Source organism: Myotis davidii, unplaced genomic scaffold (assembly GCF_000327345.1).
Source record: "Myotis davidii unplaced genomic scaffold, ASM32734v1 scaffold534, whole genome shotgun sequence".
Taxonomy (NCBI): Eukaryota; Metazoa; Chordata; class Mammalia; order Chiroptera; family Vespertilionidae; genus Myotis; species Myotis davidii.
This window is the reverse complement of record NW_006286678.1, coordinates 2,410,675-2,419,837: the sequence shown is the minus strand read 5'-3', so window position 1 is coordinate 2,419,837 and position 9,163 is coordinate 2,410,675. Positions and strand designations below refer to the sequence as shown.

General features: G+C 51.0%; 1 protein-coding gene across 2 annotated transcripts in view; it reads right to left on the bottom strand.

Moving 5' to 3' along the window:
* The window catches only part of ANKS6 (ankyrin repeat and sterile alpha motif domain containing 6), a 32,323-nt gene extending 23,689 nt beyond the window's left edge, over positions 1 to 8,634 (bottom strand). For both annotated transcript variants that reach the window (XM_006758437.2, XM_015560487.1), the window contains exons 1-5: positions 8,037 to 8,634; positions 4,651 to 4,695; positions 3,775 to 3,979; positions 2,978 to 3,084; positions 610 to 758 (exon numbers count right to left, since the gene is read on the bottom strand). In XM_006758437.2, the coding sequence (XP_006758500.2) occupies positions 610 to 758; positions 2,978 to 3,084; positions 3,775 to 3,979; positions 4,651 to 4,695; positions 8,037 to 8,619 (1,089 nt within the window). In that variant the 5' untranslated portion in view covers positions 8,620 to 8,634. The remainder of the gene's footprint in view (positions 1 to 609; positions 759 to 2,977; positions 3,085 to 3,774; positions 3,980 to 4,650; positions 4,696 to 8,036) is intronic.
* Between the last annotated feature and the right edge of the window lie 529 nt (positions 8,635 to 9,163).

Here is a 9,163-nt window from a genome sequence, read left to right as displayed (position 1 = left end):
GGGGGAAGGGGGCGGCTGGGAGAGAATTAGTTTGATTTCAAATAAGTAGAGCAGATGGGGAGGATGAGAAACTCAAAGAAAAATACCAGGCTTGCAGTTAGAAATAAGCAACGGGAGCATGGTTTTGGTGTTTCTAGGAAGAAGCTGATGGGGGCCTGTGGGCCACAGGGAGACCCCAGAACGGCACAACCAGAATGTTCTACACACGAAAGCAGATGGCCTGGGTGGGAGCAGAGGTGTTCCCTTCGACTAGCTCAGGACTACATCACGCAGAAGTTTAAAAAGTTCCCTACATTTATAAATTGAGTTTCCACATCAAAATCTGGATTTCTAGTTTCCTCTGGGAAAAAAAAAAGCGGGGGAAGATCTGGTAACAAGGACCCATATTCTTGCAAAGCAGCCACTGATGTCACTAAGTGGTTATGATCACCCCAGTTTTCCCCAGTCCGCATCATTCCCTACTGTCATCCCCATCTTACTTCCCCCCCCCACAAGCCCACCCCACCCCACCCCACCCCTAAGCCTAAACAAGCCCTAGGTTAACAGGAAGTGGCAGGCATCCTCATCCATCTGACTCTCAGAAGCCTTTTAAGACAAGAAAAGGCAAACCTTAAGCCCGCCTTTGTCATCGGGCAGCACTGGGACGCTCCAGGGCTGTCGGACCTTCGAGTAGGGCAGGGGTGGCGGGTGGCTGGGCCGGCCTTTGTCTTTATTCACCTGCATGCAGACAGATGCCAGCAGTCGAACAAGTTCCGTGTCTATGGGCACAAAAGGCAGCGTTTTACCTGCAAATATGTCTGTTGGGCTATGGGGACTGGGCCTAAGATGACCCCTGTCAGCCTGAGAATTCAGCCCTGCAGCTCCAGAGTCTTTGTTATTCTATGATCAAGGTGCCAAAAAAAAAAAAGGCAAAAAGTCCAGCAGCACTGAACCCACTTAACCAGAAAGAAAAAACAGAAGCTCTCTTCCCACAGGAAGGCAGAGTGTATTGTTTAAAACATACGGGCTCTGCAGCCAGATGGCAGAGGCTCCAAGTCTGCCCCAGGCCCTCTCTGGACACGAAGAGAGGGGGGCTGGTGACAGAGGTACCTCTCTGCAGGTAAATTAAGGACCCTCTCTGTGCCTGTGTAAAGAGGCAACTGTGGTGCCCCTCCATAAAGGTGTCTGGAGGATTCAAGGGAATTCCTGAAATACAGAAAGCACGTAAGAAAAGTCAAGTATTATTAGTTATTAATTCAACTAGGTTATAGAAAAAGCAAGAAACAAGAAGAAATTACTGAAAACTATTAACAGTGCTTTTCTCTTGATGCCTGTTTATTTTCTTTTCTCCAAGTATCTATATATAGAAAAGCCTAAGTGCCCGAACAACTGAATGACTGGTCGGCTGGTTGCTATGACGCGCACTGACCACCAGAGGGCAGACGCTCAATGCAGGAGCTGCCCCCTGATGGTCAGTGCTCTCCCACAGCCAACCTCCTGTGGTCGGCTGACACCCCCGCCCCCCATCAGCCCCAACTGGGGGAGCCAGCTGGCCAGCCAACCTCCCACAGTCCCTCTCCGTGACCAGCCAGCTAACCTCCCACAGTCTCTCCCCCCTGGCTGACTGGCCCCTGCATCAGCCCGGATTGGGGGGGCCCGCTGGCCAACCACCCGCAGTCCTCCCCACCCCCCGAGCCAGCCAACCTCCTGCAGCCCCTCCCCACAGCCGGCCGACCTCCTGTGGTCCCTCCCCTTGGTCGTCCTCCCTCCCATCAGCCCCAATTGCCAGCCAGGACGAGGGATCCCACCCGTGCATGAATTTGTGCACTGGGCCTCTAGTTCAATAATAAGCATGTGTTTCTTGGAAAATTTCAGGCAGAAAACTTCATTAAAAAACCCACTGGGGGAAAAAATCACTAGAAATAGATTATTTTATAGGGAAATAGAGAGGGGAAATGGGCAAGGAGTGAGAGAGAAGAGGCACAGTGAGAGACGAAGTTTGTCAGAAAAGCCTGGGCCATCCAGCCTAGGGTCGCAGAGAGACTCACTCTGAACAACAGGAGTGAGCTCACTGGACTTGGGCAGAGGGCCCATCTCTCCCGCTGGGTCAAGTAATTTCCCCTGGTCTCGGTCACCTCCCTCCGTAAGATGGTGTGAAGCTCTGCTTCCCTCCCGCCCCAGGAGGATGAAATGGAACCAAGCAGGTGTGTGATGTGGGGGGAGGAGCGGGTAGGGTGGCAATGCTGCTGATGAGAAAGGACACTCTGGCCTGCCACCCGGTAGCTTGGACTGGCAGCGGGAGTAACCCAACTTGGGACTGGGAGGTAAAAGACCTTTCCCCCACGGCCAGCAGGTTGGGATCTGGCTCAGGGCTCAAAGCCTGGGGGTTGGGAGAGCCTCTCAGCCTCTCCCTCTCTGGGCTCAAAACTCCGGGATTATAAACAGAGAGACCCTGCTGAGCTGGCTCATTAGAGACTGCAGGTCACAGAGGAGGGCCTATCACACCTGGGGAGGGGCCTAGGGGGGGCACGGTGCCGGCTGGAGACCTAGAGAGGCGAGCTGGTAATAGAGGTGCCTCCAGTATGGCACCCTTGGCCGGACAGCCTCCACCTACACAATTTGCCTGAGGGGACACTGCTCCACCTCTAACTCTGCTGTCAGAGGGCCTTTTTGTTTCCTCCTGAGGCCCTCAGAATTCCTGGCTATGAAGCACAGATAAAATTCTAGGATTTGTGTGGACTGCCAAGGCAGACACACGCCTTGCTGGCCTTCCCTCCTCCAGGCTCCCAGAGGCTGGTGCGAGGAGAGGCCTCAGGGACGCCTGGTCCCAGCCCAGCCCTTGCTGGGAAGGGGGTGACTTGCCGAAAGCCATGTGGTGAGCTCTTGGGGCTTGAGAGTGGCTTCCCCTTTGAATGAGCAAGTGCTTAAAACACAGGTGGTTATCTGGAGTCCCAGCCTGAAAAAGGCCATGCAGGTCCCTTTCCCTGAAACAACCCACCAGGATCACTCAGCAGCATCACTAGGTCAAAGGCCGTGTACCCGTTTTTTGCTCGAAGAGTGACATCAGCTCCTTGGTTTAGCAGATATTTGACAATTTCCTTATTCCTGGGGAGGAAAGAGAAAGCCAGAGGTAGACCCATGGAAAACAAAAGCATGGCTTTGCTCCTGAGCAACAAGACGTGATATTAACTACAGCGCCCCGTCTCCGAGTGTGCAAGAAGAGCGTGGGGAGCTGCAAACAGTCTCACCTGGCTCGTCCCCTACCCCGTGGGCAGGTCAGACAAGAACGTGAAGGAAATCAAAGCCCAAGTGCTCCTTCCATTGACAAAATGAACACCGAGGGTTCTGCCCCCAAACCACTTGGCCACCAAGACTACACAAGGCCCCACTCCCCCCACCCAGATCAGGACCCCGCACAGGGAAGCCTCCCAGAGGCCAAGGTGTTGAGGTGGAAGTTGAAACTCATCAAATAAGAAAACAAACCCCAAATATACCAATCACCCTGTTCAACTGAAATCAACCTACAGAAACTTATTCCTAAAAAGTTTCTGCTGCCTGGTGTGCATGGCCACTGGTGAAGTTCTGTGACGAAGTCATGGGAAATCTGGACACAGGAGGGCGGGAACGCAGGAAAGAATGAGCCTGTACTTCTTCAGTCTTTTTTGCACGGCCCAACAACTTCACAGCCGTGGGGTTTGTCTGTAGGTCTCAGGACCAGTGAGCCCCATCAGGAACCCTATCCCAGCCTGAGCATCCTAGCAGCCTTGCCGCGGAGAAAGTGGGACTGGCACTGACCCGTGGTAGGTGGCCTGCATGAGGGCCGTCCAGCCATGCACGCTGTCCTGCTTGTCAACTTCGGCATGCCTCTCCACCAGCAGCTGCACCAGCGGCAGCTGCCCCATGACGGCTGCCAGCATCAGGGGGGTTGCCCCGTCCCCATTGACCAGGTTCACGTGGTTGGGGTCTTCGTCAGCAATCTCTTTGACCAACTGGAAGTTTCCTACAAACAGAAGCAATCATCCATGGGCCTGGCACCACAGGCTTATGTATCCAGTGGGTTCACTTAACAAACACTTGCTGAGCCTGCTTCTGTAGTGGGCTGCTGGGCACCATAGGAGCTCCAAAGATGAGTAGGAGGTAGCCGCCCTCCTCCGCCCCCCCTCAAATCCTTCAGTCTATAAAGGACAGAGACAACCATACAAATAGCTTTCCTAAAAGAGAGAAATGTTGGTATCTTAAGAGGACAGATGAAGGAAACAGAGAAAGGGCAATGACCATGCAGGAGAGTTCATGTCGTTGAGGATCAGGGAAGGCTTCCTGGAGGTGGGGTCTATATCAGAAGAGGACATTTTAACCTAAATAGCTCTACATCACAAAAATACTGAAGCAGGTAGGTGGGCAGGCTGGCATTTCAGAGGTAGGCAAAAGCCAGGACCTAACCACAGGGTTTGTCTGGAGAGGTGGAGGAGCCTGGGAGGGCAGGCTGGAATCGGCTGGTGAGTCACCATAATAACAACCAGCCTCCAGGGTGAAACTAGAGTCAGGAAACAACAAAACACCTGTTTCTTTCTCAAATGCTCCGGGTGACCTTGAAGAGGACTACAGCTATTAGGTCGGGAGAATGTGGCACTGCATACTTAAATAGCCCAAAAGATTTTCTAAAGCACTTACCCATTTTCAATGCATGGAAAATATCAGGTCGCCTTTTCTCCTCATCTAGGTAAACAAGGATTTTTAAAGTTAAGGTTTAATATAACAGAAAGCACAAGCGTGTAATAGCACAGCCTAACTTTTAAAATGATCTACTTTTCAAAAGCAATGGAATTGGAGACCTAAGTAGCAGGCGAATGCAGCAGCCCTCCGGGAAGGGTTATTTATTATCAGAGTGTCGGGAAACGCTTCAGAGACAGGTCTTGGGAGGTCGTTTGGCCAAAATGGCGTGAGTGAGCAGCGGACTATTTCCTGATCCCACAATCACAAAGTTTTAGGCATTCCAAACTTTGGGATGTCCTATCTTAGGTATGACAGAAAAGCACAGTCTTAGAAGAAACTGAATTCCTATGAAAATTTTTAAAAAGCAAGAATGATTCTTTTCTCCTAAAAACAAAATGGACAACCATGAGTAAGTCCAGAGCTGAGGACCCTGAGATGCTAAGCAGCTCAGCCCAGGAGAAGGTCATGGATATGGCCTCCAGAGGAGCCAATGTCAATTTTTGCTTTCCTTCCCACATAAGCAGCAGCCTACATATGATTCTGCACCACCCCTGCCCCTGACCTGTAGACACAGCTCCCTTCGGGCGATTTCCCACCTGACGTGTTCATGCTTGGCTAGTGTAGAACCCCGACTCCTCCCACTTCTGACCCCCAAAGCTGGGCCTTGCTGGACCCATCCAGTGCCAGCCTCTCCTTCATCTGCTCATCCGTCTCCTTCCTCCAAGCTTGACTAGTGGGGATCCTGCTCCTGTCGGAAAGCAGACATCATCACGGCCAGTCCTCTCACAGGTGGTACAGGCAGGACTTACCGCCGCCTTTGACTAGCTCCAGGTATGGAGCCACTGCTGGAGGGAGGAAACCTGAGGCTCTGGTCCAGATCAGCCCCCAGGGCAGCTGGGAGGAAGCTGCAGCACGACCCAGGGAGCACTGAGTCCAGAGTCAGCGTATCAGAATGAGTGCATTTCTAGAACCATCTGTCTCCTCGTCGCTAACATGGGGATTACATGTTCATGTGTGGGCCACATGGTGGCTGCACGGACCAATAGAACAGAGGGGAATGCTTCAGAAACGGTTAGGGCCTACTCTCAGTGCAATTTTTGTGATCTTTACTAGTGACCAGCGTCCACCCCAGCAAGGACGACTACTAACTGCGGGGTTGTGAAAGGAAGTATAGACATGGAACCAAGTGTCTGATGTTGCCTGTAAAATACTAGTATGAAACGAATCTGCATTTTAGTTTTAATAAATACGATGTGTTCCTTTAAGTATTTCAGAATCTAATTTGCTGTGGGCTGGTGCCCTCTCATGCCCAGACCCTTTGACAGAAAAGAGCGTGTCACCTGGCCTTAATGTTGGTTGCTAAGCAACCATCTGCTATAGATGAATCACCAACAGTCTAGCCCAGTGATGGCGAACCTATGACACACGTGTCAGAGGTGACACGCGAACTCATTTTTTTGGTTGATTTTCCTTTGTTAAATGGCATTTAAATATATAAAATAAATATCAAAAATATAAGTCTTTGTTTTACTATGGTTGCAAATATCAAAAAATTTCTATATGTGACACAGCACCAGAGTTAAGTTAGGGTTTTTCAAAATGCTGACACGCTGAGCTCAAAAGGTTCGCCATCACTGCTCTAGCCTGACCCCAGGAGGTTGGGGCAGCTGTGCCCCTGATGTCAAATGACCCTGAGCTGGTCCCTTCCTCACTCTAGGATCAGGTTTTTTGCATCAGTATTAAAGCAGCTATGGGGACCCTGCCTTAGCCCAAGAAACCACCACAGTGAGGGTAGACGGGGTGTCACAATGACAGTTAGAGCCTCCAAGACAGCCTGCTACTGCTAATTTGAGAAGAGAGACGTAGGGGTCCCTAAGTCCCTGGTGGGATGAATTTCTGGCATCCCACAAAAAGAGCTAGTGGCTATTATTATTTCTTTAATAGCCTACCATTATTCATAACGCAGCCTTGGTCCTTGTTGCTGTCCTACCTGAAGACTCTCCTGACAGCCCGCATGGCATGTTCCCTCAGCTCCTGAGTCAGTTTAAGTCTCACCTCCTCAAGGAGGCCAGGACCTCTTTGTGCATCACCCCCACTGGACCACTCCAAACCCTCTACCTTGCCCCCGACACTACCTATCGTGCTGTGCAGCTTATTTTATTTAATTAATATTCTATTCTAGTTCCTGTTTATTGCCAAGGTTCTCAGTGGCAGGGACTGATTTGCTCATTGACTTATCCCACGTACTGAGAGCAGTGCCTGGTACAGTGTAGGCACTCATACTAACTACATGAACGATGGTCAATTAAAACCTATTATAATCATCTACTTAGTGAGTGCTAACTATGTGCCAGGTGCTAGATACACATTTTACAGGCACCTCCCTTACTATTGCTCACAGAACCTTACAAGGTAAGCACATGTGTTATGATTCTTTGGGGAAAGGGGACACTGCAGTCCTGAAGGGACAATGAACATGCCTCAGTCCATCCAGCCACAAGGTGAAGAACTAGCTTCAAACCTGGGTCTGCTCAACGAGGAAGTCCGTACCCATAGCCATGACCCGATCCTGTCAAATATGACAACAGTAACAATAACAGGGGGCTGGCAGCTCCCAATACCTCTCAAGTACCCACACTTGGCCAGGTGACCTCACTTAGTCCTCACAGCAGTCCTGTGACATGGTGCTACTCCTGTCCCCCATTTGTGGACGACAGAACAGAAGCTAGGTGAATTCAGGCAACCCATCCAAGGTCCCTCAGCTGGCTTTTCCTTCAGATTTTCACCTTTCAGTCCTAGACGCTTATACACTGCAACCTGTCATTACAGCCTGGGCCGCCTGTCACTGAAGTCAGACCCATCACAGAACGAGGGTACGGAGGCTGTGTGTGAAACGGCATTTCACGGTCCTACTGCACCTGATGAACTGGAAGTTTTGAAATGCACTGTGTCCTATGGCAGATTTGCTAAGGATTGTTCAAACAGCTCTTTAAATGCCAGAAAGATGGCAAAAAAAGAAATAGGACACATTACTAGGTGCTGAAAAACCTCAAAAGTGAGCTGAAGCCCAGTTGGCATGGCTCAGTGGTTCAGTGTCAACCCTATGTACCAGGAGGTCACGGTTCCATTCCCGGTCAGGGCACATGCCTGGGTTGCGAGCTTCATCTCCAGTGTGGGGTGTGCAGGAGGCAGCTGCTCAATGATTCTCTCTCATCACTGATGTTTCTATCTTTTTCTTCCTCTCCCTTCCTCTCTGAAATCAATAAAAATATGTTAAAAAAAAAACAATTTAGGGTCCTCCGTGAAGCCACAGTGGGGGAGAGAGTGAAGGGAAGCGGTCTGACCTGTTTTGGGCCTGACGGTGGTCAGTGGGTCCAGGTAATCTGCAAGGTCCGTGTGCTTGCGGTCCAGCGCGACCTCGAAGGCAGTCTTCTCCAGCACACTGAGGTGGTCGGGGTTGGCCCCCTTCTCCACCAGCTGCTGGGCCACACCCAGCCTTCCAATGAGTGCTGCCAGCATCAGCGGACTCCAGCCCACAGTCCGTGCCGCGTGGTTGGGGTCCGCGCCCCACTCCAACAGCAGACGCACCACGGCCTCATGTCCGTGCTGGATGGCAGCCATCAGGGCTGTGATGTCCAGCAGCTCGTTCCTGCTGTCCCCTGCCGCCGGCTGCTCGCCTGAGGGGTTGTGAGGGTCCACGAAGGCACCAGCTTCCAGGAGCAGCTTCACCACGCCCAGGTGGCCACCCCGAGAGGCCACAGTGAGCACACGGGCCCCCAGCCGGTTCTGGGCATTGACATCAGCCCCATGATCCAGAAGCAGGTGTGCCACGCTCACGTGCCCAAATCTGCCAGGAAGATGGAGAATCAGTGACACTAAACATGGAGCACTGATGAGGAAACACTTATTTAAATGCTCATTTGTCATGAAGCCCTAAGAGTTGCTTATAATAAAAGGCCTTCTTCTGGTGCTGGGCACTTCTGGGGCCAGCCCTGCATATGCACCACCACAAAGGTGAGCCATTGCCTTGCTAGGTTTGAATCCACTAGCTGCATGACCTCGAAAAAGAACTTTAACTTCTTCGTGCCTTCATTTCCTCTTCTGTAAAATGGGATGTAGCTGTACAGATTTCAAGGAAGTGTTAGGGATTGAGTTACTATACCTAAATATATAATAAATGTATAATTATTGAAACACCTAAAACAGTGCTGGGCCAAAGGAAGCGCCATGCAAATGTTAGCTATTATCATCGTAATCATTTCACATTATGCAACATGCCAAGGTTACCCAGCCAGGAAGGAGCTGCATCAGAGTCAGAACCCAGGTCTGTCTGAATCCTGCTGCCCTCCCTCTTTCCCCTACACCACGCTGCCTCCCACATCTCAGAAAGGTCATTTTATTCTGTTTTGTAGCCTGGTCATCTGCCAGTACTGGTCTCCCCATGGGCAGGGCCCATGTCTGACTCATGTCT